The 24275-nt window shown below is 43.8% G+C and overlaps 1 protein-coding gene across 1 annotated transcript in view; it reads left to right on the forward strand.

Moving 5' to 3' along the window:
* Positions 1 to 24275, forward strand: part of LOC130836241 (adhesion G protein-coupled receptor E2-like) — an 86569-nt gene that overhangs the window by 46546 nt on the left and 15748 nt on the right. Inside the window, exons 10-19 of the mRNA XM_057708308.1 lie at positions 3650 to 3796; positions 4264 to 4410; positions 4493 to 4536; positions 4653 to 4730; positions 5159 to 5336; positions 12238 to 12345; positions 12525 to 12745; positions 12929 to 13108; positions 23559 to 23756; positions 24038 to 24273. Of these exons, the coding sequence (XP_057564291.1) occupies positions 3650 to 3796; positions 4264 to 4410; positions 4493 to 4536; positions 4653 to 4730; positions 5159 to 5336; positions 12238 to 12345; positions 12525 to 12745; positions 12929 to 13108; positions 23559 to 23756; positions 24038 to 24273 (1537 nt within the window). The remainder of the gene's footprint in view (positions 1 to 3649; positions 3797 to 4263; positions 4411 to 4492; positions 4537 to 4652; positions 4731 to 5158; positions 5337 to 12237; positions 12346 to 12524; positions 12746 to 12928; positions 13109 to 23558; positions 23757 to 24037; positions 24274 to 24275) is intronic.

A 24275-nucleotide genomic window follows, 5' to 3' on the forward strand; every position in this document is an offset into this window, starting at 1 on the left:
AGGGGGTGACAGTGGCACTTACCTCATAGAATTGCTGGGAAGGTACCTGAGGTCACAAAGCACAAAGCAGTGATAGCTTTGGTTTTAAAATTATAATCAGTATGATCTAACGCACCCTCCCTTGGATGGGCAACCCTGGGAGCTGTGCCTCAGGGTGAGTGCTCAGAGAGCAGTTGTCCTGGCCCATTCACTCACCAGGGCCCCAGGAGGAGCCTGGCCTCCACACATCATCAGGCTTTGCCCTCTTTCCAGGGGGATCAGGCAGGAAGGGGAAGGAGCAGATGGGGCAGATGAGAGCCACGACTCCAGAGAGGGGGTTAGAACTGAAAACTGAGGATAGGGAGAGGAGGAGAGCAAAGGTGGGAGGGGAGGAGGAGGCTGAGCCCATGGTGCAGAGGACTTTGAGGGGCATCCACAGGCCTACCTTGCTGCAGAGAGAAGAGCCCACAAATTTGGTCCCAACTCCTTCCCTCCTAGCACAAAGAGAGAGGGCTGCAGTGCCTCCCTGGTGGGATGGAAGAGAGGACGTGCATCTATATGGAGGCACTGCTGGCCCATAGGGGCTTCTGAGGGTGGATGCTGTACTTGAAACATGTGGCCTGGCCAGAATACAGAGCATTCATGTGAATGGGAAAAGGTACCTGTCTCCTTGTGAACTGTGTGTTTGGAGAATGGAGAATGAGCCGGTTTTCCTCTCGCCATTTGCCTCCTTGGCCAGGCACTCTTGTGCAGTGAGCAACCTGTACAACAGCACATGGTGGTCATGGATTCTACTCTGTGTGCCTGGACTGGGGGTGCCACCCACCCACTGCTGCAGGCCCCTACAGAGACATGGATGACCAAGATTGAGGTGGGAGGGGACCCCAATGGGCCTCAAGGTTGGTGACAGGAAGGGAGCAGCTTGCTCGTTTGGACCAAAGCCTGCAACCTGAAGAGCTAGCTTCATGATGGACTCAGCTGAACTGTCAGTGCACCCCGCACTTTGGCATTCCAGTCTTCAGTGCACCCAAGGACATGTCCACCTATGTCCTGGCCTTGGGGTCTGCTATGTGCAGGAGATCTGAGCTGCTCCCTGGGTACCTCGTTCCACTTTCTCCAGACATCAGAGGGCTGTCCTGTGTACCTACCTAGTCTCCCGACCCTCTGTGAAGCCCAAGGCTCAGAACAGCTTGTAGAAGGTCACTTCCAGATGTTTGGAGCATGGCCCCTGCACCCGGCATCTTATTTGTGTAAAATGAAAGAGCGGGTGACATTCAAGATACTCAATGAGATTACAGTACCATGTGTTCTAGAACAGTATCTGTCCCCTTTGCCATGCTCAGTGACTGCAAAATTGAGACCTGCCCCCACTGGGACCCTCTCAGACCCCCTGAGCCATGGTGGACCCTGTGACCCTGTCCAGAAATGTGGGAGGAGGGAGATTCAAGGACAGGTCTACTGTCCCCAGCTGGTCCTAACCCTCGCCAAAAACCTACCAGGGGAAGATGCCTCCTGGCACCGTGACCCCACTTCTCAGCTGCTCAGATCCCCACTCAGGGCTCCACGCTGACCCTCCCCAATAATTCCAGCTCTCAGGCCTGAGGCAGCAGTGATGGCTGGGGCTTGGGAGGACGTTGTGTCGGGGGTGAGCAGGGTGACATCAACCTCCCACACACTGGAAGAATCAGGTGAACAAAGAGGCTCCCATCTGGTCCAGATGACAAGAGAGTTTGTCATCGGGGACTATTGCCCCGGCCTGACCCTCTACTGAAGTGATCAGCCCAGGCCCCACGATGACCCAGACCACTTGGGGACAGAAGATGAAGGCTGAGCCCCACTCAGAAGGGTCCACAGGTCTATGTTCCTGGTGGGAGGCCAAGGGCCAAGATGACAGAACACCTGGCACCCTTCACCCATGAGCACCTGCTCCCTGCCCCAGCCACCCAGCCCTCGCCCATTGCGGGCCTTGCTCAGTGGGGATTCTCACAACTTCCTGCCAATCCAGCCGATGCCTTCATGGAAATAGGAAAAAGGCATCTTCACAGTCCCAAGGCTGCCTGGCCAGACATCAGCCCCACTGTCCAGCACAGCCTGATGCCCACTGCCCAGGTGGCCCTGGCCTCTCTGGCATCATCCTCATTTTCTGTGCCACTGCCCAAAAGCCTCGTCCTTGAGCCTTGAGGGCCTGGCTCAGGGGTGGATCTTGGTCCATCTCCATGGAGCTGGAGTCTCAGAATTAGCATGGATGGACAGGAGAGTGCTTTCCTGCAGGGTCACCAGGATCCAAGATCTCAGCTGGCAGCATGCACCCTGGGGGAGTCAGGATAATGTCCATCACTGGGAGCCAAGACGGGCCCTGCTCAGGGAGCACAGCATTTCCCCTGCAGTCAGTTCCCGGGAAGGCACAGTCAGGCCTTTGTCTAAATCCTCAGGCTGGGAAACAGGCAGCTGTGATGTCCCCACCCCAGCTAGATGCTGTTCAGGGAGGCTGAGGGAGCTAGAGCTTGCAGACAGGGAGGACGTGGGTCACTTCTGGCCACATCTGGACAACAGAACATCCGAGCCACTGTGCTCACCCATAAGATGCCTCCATGTGAATTAGAAAAGGCACCCACTCACCGGGGAGGAGAGAATGGGCCCTTCTGGATGCTTCTATGCCAGGAAACATGGCTGACCACCAGCCCGGAAGGCTGTCCACAGCTGTAGGCATCCATCACTCTCTCCTTCCCCTTGCAGACGTGGAAAGTGTGAGGCTGTCCTGGAGCTGGGGAAGGAGCCCAGGTGGTTCCTGGAGCCCGAGGAGGAGGGAGAAAAGCCTCAGGTTCCTGCAATGCCAAGGGCCCGCCAGGGCCCTATCCAAGGATTCGCCTCCCTGAAAGTTCCCGACATAGACCAGGGAGGCAGCAGAGCCTCCTGGGCTTGGAGTTCCCTTGTGGAGGTCCCTGCTCCTGCAAACATTCCCCAGACCTCACTCCTTCCTCATCTGTCACATGGAATCACAGGAAGGTGTCACTTCTGGCTCTAAGAGGGGGAACCTTGGTCCAGGGCTAAGGAGAATGTGGGTATGAGCCTTGATGGGGAAGTCTAGCTTCCATGATTCAGTTTCCCTCTTTGCCTCAGTTTTCTTCTTAAAAATAGGGATGTAGTCCCTGCTGACCCCATCTTAAAGGAAGCTGCCATAATAAGGTTTGGCACTGGGGAGGCAGCAGCACTTTCAGCAAAGGTGTGTCCTCAGTGCAGGCAGTGAAGAGATGGGAGACCTGGGCTGGGCAGGGCTGAGCCTTTGGGTTCTGTTCTAATAAAGGCAGGGATGCAGCACCAGGTGGCCATGCAGTCTCACCCACAGCATCAATATGTGGGTAGCTATCAGTGTTGCAGACTCCCTGGTTAGAAATCCATCACAGGTACCCTGACACATGAAGGGACTCAGCTTTGTCTGGGATCACACTTGCACACATACAATTCTGCTTTGTCCACCTTGCAGGGACGATCTGAGCTTATGGAATTTTTAGAGTAGAAAATGCTATCACAAATTTGTATCCTAAAAGCGCAGGTGGCAGGCGGAGGGGAGTTGTTCTCTGTGTGAAGTGCTAAGAAATTTGAGAAGGTCTAGGAAGGATGGGTGTGGTGAGTGGAGAGGGTGGCCCTGACCCTCTGGTTTTGTCCTCAGATGTGAATGAATGTACCTCGGGGAGAAACCCATGCCACAGCTCCACCCACTGCTTCAACCTCGTGGGCACCTATCAGTGCCACTGCCGCCCTGGCTGGAAGCCCATTCCTGGGTCCCCGAACGGCCGAAACAACACTGTCTGCGAAGGTTCAGAGCTCAGATGCTACACTTCTGGAGACCCACACTCAAAACACCTGATCACATATGCAGGGCACCCACAGAAACCAAACAGCTTGAACACTGGTGTGCCCCGCTGTGCCTGGTGTTAAGCCTTTTGAGGCTAAATGTGAAAACACCTGGGGGTCCTGGGGAAGGATCTGGGGGCACTGAGAGGAAAGCTCCCAGGGACTCCAGGCAGCAGCTAATTATTAAGTGAGATGAAGACACTGCAGTATTTTCACAGCCTGGAAGGGGCTCACATGCTGTGTGTCAGAACTCTGCACACTTCCCATAAATAACCTCAGAGTCCACCCGCGGAGGATGTGCGATCACCAGGCAGCACCCCCTCCTGCGCGGGGGAGGGGGCACTAAATGGGAAAGGGGGCGGGGCACCGTGAGGAGAGGGGCCTCATCAGGGCTGCGATAGAGCCTGACCCCCTTCTTCGTGTCCCCAGATGTGGACGAGTGCAGCTCCGGGCAGCATCAGTGTCACAGCTCCACCTTGTGCGCCAACACTAGGGGTTCATACACGTGTGACTGCCGCCAAGGCTGGGTGCCCAAACCCGGATTCCAGAATAAACAAAACACCACCATCTGCGAAGGTACCTGTCCTGACCCCGGACCCCGCCCACAACAAACACAGACACTCTCACACCTAATGAACCTGTGTCCTGTCCCCTGCAGAGATCTTCCCCACCTGGACCGCACCCCCTGGAATCAAGAGCCAGGTGAGTGGCCTCAGCAGGCACCAGGAAGCAGGAAATCCCTCCGCACAGCCCGCCCCTTTCCCCCAAGACCCCCCACTCTCTCATGAGGGTCTCTGACCACTTTATCTTCTCCCCAGAGGCTCTCTCACTTCTTTAACAAAATCCACGATCTGGGCAGAAACTTCAGTTCAGCCCTTGTCCAGGGCACGATCCAGGTAAGGGCAGGACCCAGGGGAGGCAAGGTGGAGGCGTTCCACAGGGACCTGGGAGAGATGCGGTCTGGGAGGAGACTCCCCAACACCAAGAGCGCACTGCTGTCGTGCCCTGCCTCTGCCAGGGTGGGTGGGAAGAGCGGACACTGCAGGAATCTGGACTCACTGTTAGACACTCACGCTCACCTACTAATGACCTTTCTTCTTCCTGTTTCTGGATATTGGGTTTACATAACTCTTGGCATTCATGAACAGGGTTGACCTCTGAGTGCCTGGATTCCAGGGGCAAAGACCATCCAGGGAATCCCATCCGCTCCCACCTTTATCACCCAAACAGTCTCTTGACTCTGTTCTCTGCGACTGAGTGTGTAATGCCTTCGTGCAGCCTGTGAGGTGCGTGGGCTACTGCTTCTGTGTCCCCATCCCCCCAGGACCTCGTACAGGAGCTGGGTGATCTGCTGGAGACCCCTGGGGACCTGGAAACCCTGCCCCACTCCGAGCAGCACTTTGTGGCCTCTAGCCTGCTCTTTGGCCTGGAAAATGTCCTGAGAGGGCTGAGCAAGGCCCTGCCCAATGGACCACTGACTTTCAGTTCATCTGCAGGCACAGGTAAGTAAGTACCTGAGTCTGCCCCCAGGCTCCTGCTCTGCCCATTCCCTGCCTCATTCCTCTTGCAATCCCACTAGAGCCAAGGGACCATGCTTGTATTTCAGCGTTAATCTCATAAACAAATTAAAAGAAAAGGTTATGAGAGGGATTAAGAGTTGCAAAGTTCCAGTTATAAAATAAAGAAATCAAGGGATGTAATATACAGCATAGGGAATATATTCAATAATATTATATGGAAACAGATAACTAGACTTATTGTGGTGATCATTGTGTAATGTATAATAATATCAAATCATTGTATTGTACATCTGAAACTATTATAATATTGTATGTCAATTATACTTCGGTAAAAGTGAAAAAAGATTGACAAGAAATGAAAAACTGTAAAGCATGTAATTTTTCATTGTAAAATAAATTATTAGCTGATGAAATAATTATAAGGAGGAATTTAAGATAAAATATAAATGGCTTCAAAAGAAAGCAAGGTATTAAATTTGGAAGAATATAAATCTATTATTCCTTGATGTTTAAGTATGATTTTTTTTATCGAGGTGAAGTTCACCTAATATAAATTCACCATTTTAACCAGAGTGTACAATTGGGTGGCATGTAGTAGTACATTCACAGAGTTGTACAACCTTCACCTTTATTTCTAAAATATTTTCATAATCCCAAAAGTATTCTCTGCACCCCTAAGCAGTCACTCATTTCTTCTTTCCTTCAGCCCTGGCAACCAATTATTGGTTTTCTGCCTCTATGGATTTGCCGTCCTGGAGATTTTGTGTAAATAGAATCATACAGTATGTGACCTGATAGTCTAGCTTCTTTCAGCTAACATAATGTTTTTGAGGTTATTTCATGTTGCATCATGTATCAACATCTCATTCCTTTTTATGGCTGAATAATAATGCATTGTGTATAGATATGCCACGTTTTATTTTTTCATTCATCCATCGATGGATATTTGGGTTATTGCCACCTTTGACTGTTGTGAATAGTGCTACTGTGTACAAGTGTTGGTGTACAAGTATTGGTTTGAATAAATGTTCTCAGGTCTTTGGGGCACATAACTAGGAGTGGAAATGCTGAGTGATGTGGTAGTTCTATGTTCAACTTTTTGAGAAACTGCCAAACTATTTTACTGAAGTGGCTATTTTTCCATTTTCCATTCTCAGCAGCCATGTAGAAGGGTTCCAATCTCCTCATCCTCAGCAACCCTTGTTACTTCCATTTTGGTTTGTTTTCATTATAGCCATTCTAGTATGTGTCAGGTGATATCTCATTACGGTTTGATCTGCATTTCCCTAGTGCCTAAATATGCTTAATATCTTTTCATGGCATGGTTGAGTATTTGTGTATCTGTTTTGAAGAAATGTCTCTTCCAGTCCTTTGCCTATTTTTTCTGTTTTTGGCTGTGCTATGCAGCTTGTGGGGTCTTAGTTCCCCAACCAGGGATTCAACCTGGGCCCCAGCAATGAAAGGCCAATTCCTAACCACTGGACTGCCAGGGAACTCACCATCTTTTGCCTGTTTTTAAATTCTGTTGTTTGGCATTTGGTTCTTGAGCTGTAAGAGTGCTTTATATATTCTAAGAGTAGACCCTGTGAAAGATGTGACTTGCAAGTGTGTTCTCCAATTCTGTAGCTTGTCTTTTCACTTTCTTCATAGTCTTTTCACTTTAGCAGACAGATGCGTTGTTTTGATAAAGTCCATTTTATCTATTGTTTCTTTTGTTCCTTGTGCATTGCTTGTCATATCTAAGAATCCATTTCCAAATCAAAGCCATGAAGATTTATCCTTATGTTTTCTTGTGTTCTTGTTTTAGCTTTAAATGTAGGTCTTTGAGCCATTTTGAGCTAATTGTTGGGCATTGTGTGAGGTAGGGGTCCAACAGCCTTTTTTTTTTCCTGTGTAGGTAGCTAGATGTCCAAGCATAGTTTATTGCTGAGACTATTCTTTGCCCCATTGAAAGGTCTTGGCACCCATTGTTGAAAATCAACTGACCATAGATGTATGTGCTTACTTCTGGACTCTCAATTTTATTTTGTTGGTCTATGTGTCCATCTATATGCCAGTACCATGCTGTTTTGAATACTGTAGGTTAATGGTAAGTTTTAAAATCAGGAAGGTGAATACTCCAACTTGTTTTTCATTTTCAAGTTTGAGTATTTGGGCTTTTTACAATACAATATGAATTTTAGGATGAACTTTTCCATTTATGCAATACATAATAAAATGCAGTTGTGATATTGTTAGTATTGCATTGAATCTGCAGATCACTTTGAGGAATACTGTCATGTTAAAAATATTATTTGCCATCCATAAACACAGAATGTCTTTCCATTTATTTAGGATTTTACATTTCTTTTAGCAATCTTTTGTAGTTTTCTGTGTAGAAGTCTTAAGCTTCCTTGGATAAATTTGTTCTTAATATTTTGTTGAAGATTTTTGCATCTATGTTCATAAGAGATATTGATGTAGAGTTTGGTTTTGTTGTGATGTCTTTCTCTGGTTTTGTTTTCTGGGTAATGGTGGTCTTGTAGAATTATTTTGGTGGTGTTTCTTCCTCTTCTATTTTTTGGAAGAATTTACAAGGAATTCATGTCAATTCTTCCTTAAATTGTTGGTAGAATTCTGATCTGACTTTTCATCTTGGGAAGTTTTGAGTTCTCATTCAGTATTCTTGCTAGTGAGAGGTCTGTTTGGACTTTCTATCTTTTCTTCAGGTACCTTTTGTAGTTTGTGTGTCTGTAGGAATTTGTCTATTTCATCTAGGTTATTGTTTTGTGTTGGTCTCAGCCTGTCAGTAACCAGTGTTGTGGTTGGACTGGCCCTTGTGGTTCTGTTACAAACCAAACTTGAATCTGCTCACCCTTTTGCAGGAAAGCCAATCTAGTGACATCAGGTTGTAGTGAAGGAAAATGCAGCATTTATTGTGAGGTGCCAGACAAGGAGTCCAGGGCAGCTAATACTCAAAACACCTGAACTCCCCAGTGAGCTTTAGGGACCATTTTAAAAGCCAAGGTGAGGGAACAGAGTCTCAGGGTATGTGATCAACTCACACACAATTCTCTGATTGGTTGATGGTGAAGTAACAGGGCAATTGTCATATCAATCCTCAGGCTGCAGCAGCCCTGGGGTCTATGTGCTCATGGTCATCAAGTAGTTAACTTCTTCCATTTGGTGGGGTTTTTTAGCATCTGTAAAATGACTCAGGAAATGTGCGTTAGATATTGTTATCCAGGTTCTTCAGAGAGGAATTAAAGCAGAGGACATGGGGAAGGGTCTGTCCTAGGAAAGCCCCATAGGGTCCTGCCTGGTTATAGTTCTTATTATGATTGCCAGATGCTCTTCAGTGATAACTATCAGGAAACTTTGAAAAGATAAAAGTTTATTACGTATAAGACTTGAAAATTACACGGCGCACTTGAGCCCACACAGTCAAATCACAGGGGGAGATACAGAGTGTAAGAGAGAGAGAGGCCCTGGGGTTAGCTTTTATTGAGATAGTTCTTGGGGGCCTAGGATTTGGGCTCACACTTTTTTTTTTAATATTTATTTATTTATTGGCTATGTTGAGTCCTTGTTGCTCCATGTGGGCTTTCTTTAGTTGCAAGGAGTGGGGCTACTCTTTGTTGGTGTGCTTGGGCTTCGCATTGTGGTTGCTTCTCTTGTTGCAGAGCACAGGCTCTAGGCATGTGGGCTTCAGTAGTTGTGGCACATGGGCTCAATAGTTGCGGCTTGTGGGCTCTAGAGCGCAGACTCAGTAATTGTGGCACACAGGCTTATTTACTCCATGGCGTGTGGGATCCTCCGAACCAGGGATGGAACCTATGTCTCCTGCATTGGCATGTGGACTCACAATCACTGTGCCACCAGGGAAGCCCTGTGCTCACTCTTTCTTGGTGAATTTAAAACATAAGAGCCAGAATTTAAAGTGTAAGAAGAGATAAAAACAAGTAGCCTACACATTCAGTTATTGAAATCAATGAAGATCTCTAAAACAAAAGAGCCTCAGTAAGAGGAGGTAGCCTGACTCTTTATCTAGTCCCCTGTCTGGCAATGTGTTTATTGTATTTGAAATGAGTGCCTCTTTGAAATGGATGCCTGAGCAATTAAAGCTTAAGTTAAGCACTAGCATTATAAAAAAATAAAAAAACAGTCAGGGTTTATACTACAGTTATCTAATTTGCTCATAGTTTCTAATAATACTGTGTAAATTCGGATGGTATACATGTTAATAAACTCAGGTTCAGCTGTTAGTCACTCAAAAACAAACACTCAATAGGCCAGTGCTGGTAGGAAGGAAAAGTTGCTTTAATGCGAAGGCTTGCAATCTTGGGAGAAGGCAACTTGTGTCCCCCAAGCCAACTCTCAATATTCTGCTCAGCCATGACAATTCAAAAAATTTAATTAATTAATATTTTGGCTTCTTTGGGTCTTTGTTGCTGTGCATGGGCTCTCTCTAGCTGCAGCAAGTGGGGGCTACTCTTTGCTGCCATGTTTGGGCTTCTTGTTGTGGTGTCTTCTCTTGTTGCAGAGCCTGGAATCTAGACACTTGGGCTTCAGTAGTTGCAGCACATGGGCTGGGGAGTTACAGCTCATGGGCCCTAGAGCATGTGGGCTTCAGTAGTTGTGGCATGCCAGCTCAGTAGTTGTGCCACACAGGCTTAGTTGCTTCTTAGTATGTGGGATCTTCCTGGATCAGGGATCGAACCCATGTCCCCTGCATTGGCAGGTGGATTCTTAACCACTGCACCACCAGGGAAGTCCAAGACATGATAGTTTTTAAAGGAAAACAAGGGAAAGAATCTCAGTGATTCATTAAGGCAGGAAGTCAAGCTCTGCATCATTTTCTATTGCATGCAGGCTGGTGACTCCTCATGATCTTTCTTCAAATGTTGTCTTTTCCACATGGTCTGCCTGCAGAATTGCTATGGGGGTCCCTGAGGGTAGAGAGCTAGTTATTCTTTTACTACTTAATTCTTCATTCCTACTTCTTTTAATCTAGGGACAGAATCAACAGGTTACGCAAGGTATTGTGTGTATTTAATAGATCGTAATTCAGAATTGAGGTTAAATGTTACCTAGTGGGGATTTCCCTGATTCTGCAGTGATAAAGAATCCACTTGCCAATGCAGGGGACCTGGGTTTGTTTCCTGGTGTGGGAAAGGCCCGAGTACTACAACTGCTGAGCCTGCATGCTGCAACGACTGAAGCCCGCGCACCTAGAGCCCGTGCTCTGCAACAAGAGAAGCCGCTGCACTAAGAAACCCATGCAATGCAATGAAGAGTACCCCTCCCCAACTCACCACAACTAGAGAGAGCCCACACACATCAACAAAGACCCAATGCAGCAAAAAAAAAAAAAAAAAACAATGTTACTTAGTGATCTCATTTCTATTAGGTTTAAGGGGAACAGAAATAGGCAAACAGAAAAGGGCAAAACAGCTGCTTACAAATTCCCACTGTTAGATATCATTCCATTTCCATGGGATTAGGGGTGAGGGTCTGCCTTCTGTAACTTCTCCATGCTGACATAGGGTTCCATATTCTCAGAGTGGAAGATGTCAGCATGGGTCTGTAGCATCTGTTTGCCAACAATTTCAGTTGCCTGCTTACATACATAGGCAGAGAAAGCTACAATTATTTTGATACCCACAAAAATATACAATGGTGAGTCAAAAATCATCCACACTTTGGCTGTAGAATTTACAGAAGTTTTAATATAACCCAATGCAGATAATTTTTGACTCACCCTTGTAGCTTATTATGTGCAATAATGTTAATCCTATTTTTCTTAAGGCCAGTTCTTGGAATTGTATTAACCATAGATGGAGCAGCTTATGTCATGGCTACAGTCTGGTCATTATGCAATTAGCTTTTCCCTCTGGTGGCAGTTACAGTATCAGTAAAACAACTCAGGAATGTGCATCAGACATGGAAAGATTCTGTGACTTGAATGTCCTAATCATTAACTGCTTGAGCTTACTTTTTTGTGACTTAGCAAGGCCTGGGAGACTTCAGCTTTTCTACAACGAGAGGCAGGGGACATGGAAGGGCCTCTGTACTTGGGGGGTGGGATGCAGGGTTCTGCTCGGTTTCATATATATATATGTATGTAGCATTATTATGTATACCAAATGTCATGTGTAACATTATAATTTATATAAAATAATGGCATCATTTGGTATACATAAGAATAATGTTTCACTTCATATCTGGTATACAATATATATAGTATAACATAATATGAGGTTATAGTATGTAAACCTTACCAACAGTTACAGAAACATTAAGCATTATGACACACCTTATCTTTTTAGCTACTTGTAATAGTCTTCTATGTTCACTCTTGCTAAATAAGCTTGTAAAGTTGTGATTGAAACAGTTTTAACTGTTATTATATCATGATTTAAAATTATCTGAATGAAATGATTGAGCTAGATAGTGCAATAATGGTCATAATATAATGTTGACTGAAAAACAATGCACAACCTAAAAGTTGAGAATTATGTTTTATTCAGAGCACTGAGGGACTGCTCCAAAGAGGTAAAGGGGGAGCCAGGATATGTAGAAGTTTTGCAACAAAAATCAGATAGTTGGAACAGCAAAAGATTACTATTAATTAAAGAAAACCTATTGTATTCTTTCCCATCCTGAGTCCCTCAGGGTGCACTGCTGGGGGTGTCTGCAGTGTGAGGGCTTGGCAGCGGACTGCTTATTTATCTCCATCCTGAGATCCTTCAGGCTCAAGTTTGGGGGTGTGGGCAGCATCTTTTGTTTGCTAATTTGGCAGTAAATGCTTTTCATCCATAATAATTTAACAGATATAGTATAAAAATGGTGTTATAGCAACCACTACAATCACAATGACTTATCTACCTCCCACAACTCACAGAACTGTCACTGGAGGTGCAGAAGCAAGGATACAGGAATATCACCTTGAGTCAAAATCAGACAAAGATGTTGCTGACCTGGGATACAGTGCATGATTCTGGTGACTCAGGTAATGGCTGAGATAGGGGGAATGTCATCACAGTGTGTCAAGATGCCCAATTATATGCCAAATAGAAAATTGAAGTTTAAAGGGAAGTGTGGGCTATGGTGGGTCAAAAGGAAAGAGTCTATCTGAAGAAGGGCACCTTTTGTGCACCGGAAGATGTCAACCTCAGCCTTGTCCTGCAGGCCCTACTGTGGTGGGCCTTCTGTCCACTCCAGGGATGAGCAAGTTTCTGGCTGAGGGCCCCCTGGTCCTGGATACTGAGCAACAGGCAGATCTGCATGAGACACCCCAGGGCTTGGTGCAGAAAATCTCACCTGTCCTGCTGTCAGATGTTGTATCCGCCTTCATCAGCAACAAGGACACCCAGAACCTGAGGTTCCCAGTTACCTTTGTCTTCCAGCATGTGAGTCCTTGTGGGATAGAGCTGTGGGTGTGGAAGAGACCTGAGTCCTGGGCACAACCTTGGGCATCAGGGGGACCCCCATGTGTGCATCATATCCCCAGGAAATCCCTTCATGAACCAGCTTTGGGTCAGCATTTCTGAGCTACAGAAACAGCATTTCACACCTGCTTCCTGTTCCTACAGTCAGTGATCCCTGAGCCAAGGAAGAAGGTATACTGTGTCTTCTGGGAGCATGGCCAGAATGGAAGTGGTCACTGGGCCACCAGAGGCTGCAGAATGGTGGGCACCAGCAACAACAACACCACCTGCCAGTGCACCCATCTCAGCATCTTTGCCGTCCTCATGGCCCACGACGATGTGCAGGTGAGAGCCCTCAGAGGGGCCACATTCAATGTCTATTGCAGTGTAACAAATTGCCACACATTTAGAAACTTAAAAAAATATAAATTATTATCTTGCAGGTTCTTCCATTCAACAAATAGGCATGGTGTAGATGGGCTGTCTGTTCAGAGTCTTAGAAGTCTTTTTTTTTTTTTTTTCATCTTTTTGGTCAGGTCAACAAGGTCAACATGTAGGTGTTTTTTTTATTTTTTTATTTTTTAATTTTTTTTATTTTTATTGGAATATAATTGCTTTACACTCTTGTACCAGTTTTTGAGGTACACCAAGGTCAATCATCCATATGTATACACATATCCCCGTATTCCCTCGCTCCCTCGACTCCCCCCCCACTCTCCCCGTCCCAGTCCTCCAAGGCATCATCCATCATCGAGTTGAACTCCCTTTGTTATACTGCAACTTCCCACTGGCTATCTATTTTACAGTTGGTAGTATATATATGTCTATGCTGCTCTCTCGCTTCATCTCAGCTTCCCCCTCAGCCCCCACATGCCAAACCTCAAGATCTCCTGTCCATTCTTTGCATCTGTGTCCTTATTCTTGTCTTGTCACTGAGTTCACCAGTACCATTTTTAGATTCCATATATATGAGTTAGCACACAATATTTGTCTTTCTCTTTCTGACTTACTTCACTCTGTATGACAGACTCTAGGTCTATCCACCTTATTAAGAATAGTTCCATCTCACTCCTTTTTATAGCTGAGTAATATTCCATTGTATATATATGCCACATCTTCTTTATCCATTCATTTGTTGATGGGCATTTAGGTTGCTTCCATGTCCTGGCTATTGTAAATAGTGCTGCAATAAACATTATGGTACACGTTTCTTTTGGGACTATGGTTTTCTTTGGGTATATGCCCAGGAGTGGGATTACTGGATCATATGGTAGTTATATTTGTAGTTTTTTAAGGAACCTCCAAACCGTTTTCCATAGTGGCTGTGCCAACTTACATTCCCACCAACAGTGCAGGAGAGTTCCCTTTTCTCCACACCCTCTCCAACATTTGTTGTTTCCAGATTTTGTGATGATGGCCATTCTGATTGGTGTGAGGTGATACCACATTGTGGCTTTGACTTGCATTTCTCTGATGATTAGTGATGTTGAGCATCTTTTCATGTGTTTGTTGGCCATCTGTATGTCTTCTTTGGAGAAATGTCTATTTAGGTCTTCTGCCCATTTGTGGATTGGGTTATTTGCTTTTTTGGTATGAAGCTGAATGAGCTGCTTGTATATTTTGGAGGTTAATCCTTTGTCCGTTGTTTCATTGGCAACTATTTTTCCCATTCTGAGGGTTGCCTTCTTGTGTTGTTTATGGTTTCTTTTGCTGTGAAAAAGCTTTTATGTTTCATGAGGTCCCATTTGTTGATTCTTGATTTTATTTCCATGATTCTAGGAGGTGGGTCCAAAAGGATCTTGCTTTGATGGATGTCATAGAGTGTTCTGCCTATGTTTTCCTCTAGGCGTTTTATAGTGTCTGGCCTTACATGTAGGTCTTTAATCCATTTGGAGTTTATTTTTGTGTATTGTGTTAGGAAGTGTTCTAATTTCATTCTTTTGTAGCTGTCCATTTTTCCCAGCACCACTGATTGAAGAGGCTGTCTTTTTTCCATTGTATACTCGTGCCTCCTTTGTCAAAGATAAGGTGTCCATATGTGTTTGGGCTTACCTGCGAGTTCTCTATTCTATTCCATTGATCTTCCTTTCTAATTTTCTGCCAGTACCATACTGTCTTGATCACTATGGCCTTATAGTATAGTTTGAAGTCAGGAGGCCTGATTCCACCAACTCCATTTTTCCTTCTCAAGATTGCTTTTGCTATTCAGGGTCTTTTGTGTTTCCATAGAAATCATAAAATTTCTTGCTCTAGTTCTGTGAAAAATGCCATTGGTGATTTGATCAGGATTGCACTGAATCTGTGAATTGCTTTGGGTAGTACAGTCATTTTCAAGATGTTGATTCTTCCAATCCAGGAACATGGTATGTCCCTCCATCTGTTTGTGTTGTCTTTGATTTCTTTCATCAGTGTCTTAAAGTTTTCTGCATACAGATCTTTTGCCTCCTTAGGCAGGTTTATTCCTAGGTATTTTATTCTTTTTGTTGCAATGGTGAATGGGAGAGTTTTCTTACTTTCTCTTTCTGCTCTTCCATTGTTAGTGTATAGGAATGCAAGAGATTTCTGTTCATTAATTTTGTATCCTGCTACTTTACTAAATTCATCAATTAGTGCTAGCAGTTTTCTGGTAGAGTCTTTAGGGTTTTCTATGTATAATATCATGTCATCTGCAAAGAGTGACAATTTTACTTCTTCTTGTCCAATTTGGATTCCTTTTATTTCTTTTTCTCCTCTGATTGCTGTGGCTAAAACTTCCAGAACTATATTGAATAATAGTGGTGAGAGTGGACACCCTTACCTTGTTCCTGTTCTTAGAGGGAATTCTTTCAGTTTTTCCCCATTTAGAATGATGTTGGCTTTTGGTTTCTCATATATGGCTTTATTACATTGAGGTAATTTCCTTCTATGCCCATTTTCTGGAGAGCTTTTATCATAAATGGATGTTGAATTTTGTCAGAAGCTTTTTCTGCATCTATTAAGACAATCATATGGTTTTCATCCTTCAATTTGTTGATATGATGTATCACGTTGAATGATTTGTGTATGTTGAAGAATCCTTGCATCCCAAGGATAAACCCCACTTGATCATGGTATATGATTTTTTTAATGTGCTGTTGGATTCTGTTAGCTAGTATTTTGTTGAGGATATTTGCATCTATATTCATCAGTGATATTGGTCTGTAATGTTCTTTTTTTGTGACATCTTTGCCTGGTTTTGGTATCAGGGTGATGGTAGCCTCGTAGAATGAGTTTGGGAGTGTTCCTCCTTCTGCTATAGTTTGGAAGAGTTTGAGAAGGATAGGTATTAGCTCTTCTCTCAATGTTTGATAGAATTCGCCTGTGAATCCATCTGGCCCTGGGCTTTTGTGTGTTGGGAGATTTGTAATCATTGCCTCAATTTCCATACTTGTGATTGGTCTGTTTATAGTTTCTATTTCTTCCTGGTTGAGTCTTGGAAGATTGTATTTTTCTAAGAATGTATCCATTTCTTCCAGGTTATCCAATTTATTGGCATATAGTTGCTTGTAGTAGTCTCTCATGATGTTTTGTATTTCTGAGGTGTCCGTTGTTACTTCTCCTTTTTCATTTCTAATTCTGTTGATTTGCATCTTCTCCCTTTTTTTCTTGATGAGTCTGGCTAATGGTTGATCAATTTTGTTAATCTTCTCAAAGAACCAGCTTTTAGTTTTATTAATTTTTGTTATTGCTTCCTTCCTTTCTTTTTCATTTATTTCTGCTCTGATCTTTATGATTTCTTTCCTTCTCCTCGCTTTGGGGTTTCTTTGTTCTTCTTTTTCTAATTGTTTTAGGTGTAAGGTTAGGTTGTTTATTCGCTATTTTTCTTGTTTCTTGAGGTATGACTGTATTGCTATAAACTTCTCTCTTAGAACCACTTTTGCTGTGTCCCATAGGTTTTGGGTTGTTGTGTTTTCATTGTCATTTGTTTCTAGATATTTTTTGATTTCCTATTTGATTTCCTTAAGGATTTCTTGGTTGTTTAATAGTGAGGAGTTTAGCCTCCATGTGTTTGTATTTTTTGCAGTTTTTTTTCCTGTAATTGATATCTAGTGTCATGGCATTGTGGTCTGAGAAGCTTCTTGATATGATTTCAATTTTCTTGAATTTGCTGAGGTTTGATTTGTGACCCAAGATGTGATCTATCCTGGAAAATGTTCCATGTGCACTTGAGCAGAAAGTGTATTCTGTCATTTTTGGATGGAATGTCCTATAAATATCCATTAAGTCGATATGGTCTAATGTGTCATTTAAAGCTTGTGTGTCTTTATTTCTTTTCTGTTTGGATGATCTGTCCATTGATGTAAGTGGGGTGTTCAAGTCTCCCACTAGTATTGTGTTACTGTCGATGTCCCCTTTTATGGCTGTTAGCATTTGCCTTATGTATTGAGGTGCTCCTATGTTGGGTGTAGAGATATTTACCATTGTGATTTGTTCTTCCTGGATGGATCCCTTGATCATTATGTAGTGTCCTTCCTTATCTCTTGTAATAGCCTTTACTTTAAAGTCTAATTTGCCTGATATGAATATTGCTACTCCAGCTTTCTTTTGACTTCCATTTGCATGGAATATCTTTTTCCATCTCTTTACTTTCAGTCTATATGTATCCCTTGGTCTGAAGTGGGTTTCTTGTAGGTAGCATATAGAAGGGTCTTGTTTTTGTATCCATCCAGCCAGTCTGTGTCTTTTGGTTGGAGCATTTAATCCATTTACATTTAAGGTGATTATTGACATGTGTGTTCCAATTACCATTTTCTGAATTGTTTTGGGTTTGTATTTGTAGGTGTTTTCCTTCTCTTGTGTTTCTTACTTAGGGAAGTTCCTTTAGCAATTATTGTAATTCTGGTTTGGTGGTGCTGAATTCTCTTAACTTTTGCTTGTCTGGAAAGCTTTTGATTTCTCCATTGACTCTGAATGTGATTCTTGCTGGTAGAGTATTCTTGGCTGTAGGTTTTTCTCATTCAGGACTTTCAGTATATCCTGCCATTCCCTTCTGGCCTGCAGATTTTCTGTAGAAAGGTCAGCTGTTATCCTTATGGGTTTTCCCTTATATGTTATTTGTTGCTTTTCTCTTGCTGCTTTTATTATTTTTTCTTTGTGTTTAATTGTCATTAGTTTGATTAATATGTGCCTTGGTGTATTTCTCCTTGGGTTTATTCTGTATGGGACTCTCTGTGCTTCTTGGACTTGGTTAATTATTTCCTTTCCCATTTGGGGAAGTTTTCCAGTATAACCTCTTCAAATATTTTCTCAGACCCTTTCATTTTTTCTTCTTCTTCTGGGATGCCTATGATTTGAATGTTGATATGCTTAATGTTATCACTGAGGTCTCTGAGACTGTCTTCCATTCTTTTTTTAAAAATTTATTTATTTATTATTTTTTGGGGGGTACACCAAGTTTAATCATCTCTTTTTATACACATGTCCCCATATTCTCTCCCTCCCTTGACTCCCCCCCACCCTCCCCATCCCAGTCCTCTAAGGCATCATCCATCTTCGAGTTGAACTCCCTTTTTCATACAGCAACTTCCCACTGGCTATCTATTTTACAGTTGGTAGTATATATATGTCTATGCTACTCTCTCACTTCATCTCAGCTTCCCCTTCAGCCCCCACCTCCCAAACCTCGAGTTCTCCAGTCCATTCTCTGCATCTGCCTTCTTGTTTTTGTCTTGTCACCGAGTTCACCAGTACCACTTTTAGATTCCGTATATATGAGTTAGCACACAATATTTGTCTTTCTCTTTCTGACTTACTACACTCTGTATGACAGAACTCTAGGTCTATCTTTTTCCTGCTCTGTGGCAGTTATTTCCCCCATTCTATCTTCCAACTCAGTTATTTATCCTTCTGCCTCAGTCATTCTGCTGGTTATACTATGTATCATAATTTTAATTTCAGTTATTTTGTTATCCATTGCTGTTTGTTTGTTCTTTAGTTCTTCTGAGTTCTTATGAACTGTTTCTTGTACTTTCTCTATTTTGTTATTGAGATTTTGTATCATTTTTATTATCATTACTCTGAATTCTTTTTCAGTTATTTTTCCTATTTCCTCTTCATTTATTTGGTCTTGTGGATTTTTTTTACCTGCTCCTTTACCTGCATGGTGTTTCTTTGTTTCCTCATGGTAGTCCAAACTTCTGGGGTTGCTTGTCCCACTGGTAAAGGGGTTTATAGAAGATTGTGGAAGCCCCAGACTAATGTCCTAGTGTTGGGTTAAACAAATACTAAGTCTAAGAAACACATATATGTATAAGACACACAATTACCGAATCCATTAGGACATAAGGCTCTAGAAAGACCCGACAGAAGAACCCCAGTATGCTATCAGATATTCAAAGAGAAACCCAACAGAAATTGAAAACCAAAACAGAACAAAACAGAAACCAAAGCAAAAACAATCAAGCAAACAAACAAACAACACCTTACACTTAGAAACACAAATCCAGGGAGATATTGAAAGCTAGGATCAAATATAATAAAGAGCTTGAGTACCACCAGACAGAATGGAGATTCTCAGAATGAAATTAGACAATTGTACTAAAAACTAGGATAAAGACAAAAACCTAATATTAAAAACCAAGATGGTGTGTCATCTGGAGAGTAAAGCAAGGAGTCTCAGCAGATCGATAGTGTTGCTTATATGTTAAGATAAACTAAAAATGGATGGATGACGGGAACAGAAGAGTGTAGTGTTACTGGAAATATGTAAATGAAAAGAAGGGAATAGAAATGTATAAAGGATAGAGATGAAAGGAAGGTATGAGAGATATATAGTCCATACTACGAAAAACTTAGCTAGAAATAGAAGTATATAAAAAGGCTAAAAATAAAAATAGAATAAAAAATAGAATAAAAATATGTTATAAAACTTGTAGATCCCTTAGGACTAAGATTGTAATTAATAAAAAAAAAAAAAAAGAAAAAAAAACTGGAACTGATCCCAGAATGGACCAGTTCAATAGAATTGATACTAATATTTCTGTTTCCTTAGAGTCTCAGCTGTAAGTGTCCTTCTACTTACCTTGGGTTTTTTGTATTATTCTGTGACCAGCAGAATTTCCTTTATTGTTCGTCTGTAAGTGTTGGTGTGTGGGGAGTACAATAGTGGCTCCTTTCCCTGGGAGTGAGTGAGCAGTGGTGCTCTGTCATTTCAGTTGGGCTTGGAGGTGCCTGTTGCAGAGGGGTGCTGGTGGCTCAGGTATAAACAGAATGTTTCAGAGTTGGGCCTCTCTCCAGGCTTCTTTGTTCTCAACACCCTCTCTGCTGCTGGCATTCCAAGGGGTTTTAAGCTAGCCCCACCCGAGGGCCTGCAGGTCCCTGTTATCCATGAGTGCCTTAGATGGCCCACAGGGGTTTCTCCCCTGCCTGCTGCAGGCTCTGAAAGAGAGAGAGAGGCTATGCCCATGGCTTCTCCCTACTGCCAGTGAGTCTGCAGCATCCAGCTGCCATCATGGCCAGGCAGCTCTCAGGGGCAGGCACTCCTAGCCGTGGACCTCTTCCCTCCTGTCCTCTCGGTCCATCACCTTACTGGCACCAATTTTTCTCACCCTGAATCAGCTCTCTGGTTCCCACGCTCCCACTCCCAGACCCTCTGTTCAGCTGTGAATTGACATCTCAGTCCGGGAACGCTGAGCTGTGGTGCAGACCCTCCATGTGTTTCTCACTCCCTCCCATCTGCCACAGCTCAGCTGCTTCACCCTCTTTGAGCCATCATAGATGCCTCCCTACAGGTTATGTTGGCATCCTTGCTGTCCTTTCTGGTGTCTGAGGTCGTCTGCTGTTGTTCAGTTAGTTCTCTGTGGGATTTATTGAGTCTTTTGGTGCATTCCCAATGCATCTGTGGAGAGGGATGCATTCCACGTCCCTCTACTTCACTGCCATCTTTTCCAATCCAGAGTCCTACAAGTCTTATAAGTCTTTCCCCAGAGGTTGGGGTCCTCCTCTAACCCCCTGATTTCTGGCAGAATTCAGTTCTTTGTGGTGGTAGGACTGAGGTCTCATTTTCTTGCTGTCTGTCAGCAGGGCAGCAGGCTCAGCTCCTAGGGGCTGCCTGCATTCCTTCTCATCTGTGTCCTCTCACAGTGCATCAGTGTTCCTACGTGGAGATCAGCAGGAGAAGCTCCCTTGTGTCAGAGCTCTCTCACACTTTCAATCTTTTTCTCCAAGAAGAGCCCAGATCTTTTCAGGGCCCACCTGATTAGGTCAGGTCCACCCAGGATAAACTTGCTCTCTTTAAGTCAGTTGATGGAGGACTTGAATTCCACCTGAAAAAATTTCTTCCCAGCAGCACCTGGATTGGCATTTGATTGAACATCTGGAAGAAGATGGGGGTGGGGTGTGGTTGCCAAATTGGGCTTCTGTTTACCACAGAGCTTTTCAGGAGAGGGGTGCTCAGGGCTGTAGAAAGGAAGATTTGGTGATGGCAGAAGTCAGAGGGGCCCTGGGGAGCCAGTGAGTACAAGTGGGTCAGAAGCCATCTTTGCCTCCTGCCCTGGCTAGGTGAGCTGGTTATTTCCTCTGGATCATAAAAACCAGAGAGTCACTCAGATGACCTCAGAGCATCCACAGGAAAATTAGCATGAAAAGGTTCTTAGCCAAATGGCCAGACTCTTAGGAGTCCCCAGGAGTTTGAACAATTTTCCAAGGTGGTGTTTCTTCCTGCCACATTGCAAGATAACACAATATGAATACTTTTATTTATATACTGTTTTATATTTATTGAAGAGTGAAAATACTTGTGTTTCATAATTGAAACAGAATAAGAGAGGAAACACTGAAGATTCTCCATCTCACCCCTAACCCTGGACACCTACTTCCTCTTGCCTCAGCAACCAATATTGTTGGTTTCTCCTACAGCTGTGTATGGCTATTTTACATACCTAAAGCAAATACATGTATTTGTTCTTGGTCCCCCGTTTTTTCACTCTCACAGTGGCATTTTTTTCACTGTTTTTTTTTTTTTTTTTTTTACCTCAGAGAGATCATTCTGTTTCCATCCAGGAAGAGATTCTTCAATCATTTTTATGGCCACATTGCCTTCTGTTGTGTGAATGTGCCATTTGTTACGTATCAAGGCTCCTCACAATGAGTGTTTTTTTTTCTTGATCATTTGCTAACATCAGGAATGTTGTAATGATTTACACATACTTCATTATTCTCATGTTTGAGTATACAGTTAGGATGTATACTGGGTGACATTCATAATTGTGTGTTGGTAGTTCCATTTTTCAACTTATAGGGTTGAATCCTCCCTCCAGCATTTTTAAAAAATTGAATGAATGAGTGAATGAATGATTGGCTGCATTGGGTCTTCATTGCAGCCAGTGGGGGCTGCTCTTTATTGTGGTGTGCGGGCTTCTCATTGTGGTGGTTTCTCTCGTTGCAGAGTATGGGCTCTAGGCGTGAGGGCTTCAGTAGCTGGGGCACGCCGGCTCAGTAGTTGTGGCTGGTGGGCTCTAGAGCACAGGCTCAGTAGTTGTGGCACACGGGCTTAGTTCCTCTGTGACACGTGGGGTTTTCCTGGACCAGGGATTGAACCTGTATCCCCTGCATTGGCAGGCGGATTCTTAACCACTGCACCACCAGGGAATTCCCTCCCTCCAGCATTATATGAGGGTGTGTGATTCCTCATGCTTTTGCTGCAAGATATTATCAACATTTTGGATCTTTACTCATCTGAGAGGTCAATGTATCCAAGAAAGATTTTGTGTTTTTCTTATTATGAATGGAATTGGGCATTTTAATTTGAGCCATTAGTATTCCTTTCTCTGGAAACAATTTGTTCACAACCTTTGTCCATTTTTCTATTGGATTGGTGATACATTTTTAAAATGGGTTTAGGGGGCTCTTTATATAGTGGGGAAATTAGATTTTTACATCAAAGATTCTCAGATATAGTATGCATCAAGATTCATCTGCAGGGCTTTTTGCTATTTATTTTTTAACACTTTATTGAGAGAAACATTTCAAGCTCACGGATATGTTGCAAATTAAAAACAGTGTAAATAATACCCACTTGCTGTTTATCCAGATGCACTTCCTTTGAACATTTACTTCCAATTTTTTTTTTATCATTTGCATTTCCCTTCCTCCCTCCCTCCCTCCTTCCCTCCCTCCCTCCCACCCTCTCTTTCTCTACCAGTTACAGGGAAATGGAATTGGTGGTTTTTTTTTTTTCATTCTCTGCATAGATTTAGGATTATTTGCAAGAATAGGGAGGGAAATATGAATTTTAAGCTACCACCTTTGTCAAAGTGTAGTAGTTTTCCTCCTTTAACCAAGGATGCAGTTCTAGATCTGTAAGGATTAGTGACCAGCCAGGAACACATATTGCAGGGATGAGGTGAGCAGAGTCCATGGTGGGGACTTAATACCTGGACACTGAGTCTCAGGTACACACTCTGTCACACACCATCACATGATGGGGATGGAGGATGGTGCTCAACATGGAGCTTCATGCTTCTGTGAACCTCTCGTGGTGACCCATAAGCTTAGTCGTGCCCCAAAGTCCAAAGAAAAATGAACCCTTCTGAGTTCCAGGGCTGGGTCTCAACGAAGGACTCTCCTTTCCCTCAATTCTTCCAAGGTCAGAATTAATTGTTCAGATCTCATAAAATTCTAACATTCAGAATCTGGAGAAAGTTATCCACAAACATAACAAATCTACCTGGATCCTCCATACCTGATTTTTGTATGCCTAAAAATGAAAACAACAATGGTGGGTCATTCCCCCAGAGCAGGAAAGTGTGACTGTGATCTCCTCTCTGCTGGGTCCCAGGAGAAGGATCCTGCACTGACAATGATCACCTACGTGGGGCTGAGCCTCTCTCTGCTGTGCCTCTTCCTGGCGGCCCTCACCTTCCTGCTGTGCAAAGCCATCCAGAACACCAGCACTTCCCTCCACCTGCAGCTCTCACTCTGCCTCTTCCTGGCTCACCTGCTCTTCCTAACAGCCATCGACAGAACTGAGATCAAGGTACTTATACTGTCCCAGAATGCCCTTGCCCTGCCCAAGGGGATGCTGAGTTCTTGGAGCTGTGATGCCTTGAACATCTTAATAAAAAGACCTGGGTTAGGGGAAAGGTGAGCTGGGTAAGTAATCAGTTTCACATTGCTGGACCCAACTAGAACATGAACACTCCATTGACCACTCCTTCATATACATCAGAACATTTCCAGAGGCAAGGTATAGAAGAGGTCCAGGGGTCATGCTCTACCCCGGCAGTCCCTCCTGGTGACAGCTTCCTCCTTCCCCAGGTGCTGTGTGCCATCATCGCGGGTGCCTTACACTACCTCTACCTGGCCTCCTTCACCTGGATGCTGCTGGAGGGCCTGCACCTCTTCCTCACTGCACGCAACCTGACGGTGGTCAACTACTCTAGTGTCAACAGGTTCATGAAGAAGCTCATGTTCCCAGTGGGCTATGGAGTCCCAGCTGTGATTGTGGTCATTTCTGCAGCATCCAGGCCGCATCTTTATGGAACACCGACCAGGT

The sequence above is a fragment of the Hippopotamus amphibius genome, chromosome 15, assembly GCF_030028045.1.
Source record: "Hippopotamus amphibius kiboko isolate mHipAmp2 chromosome 15, mHipAmp2.hap2, whole genome shotgun sequence".
NCBI classification, from domain to species: Eukaryota; Metazoa; Chordata; class Mammalia; order Artiodactyla; family Hippopotamidae; genus Hippopotamus; species Hippopotamus amphibius.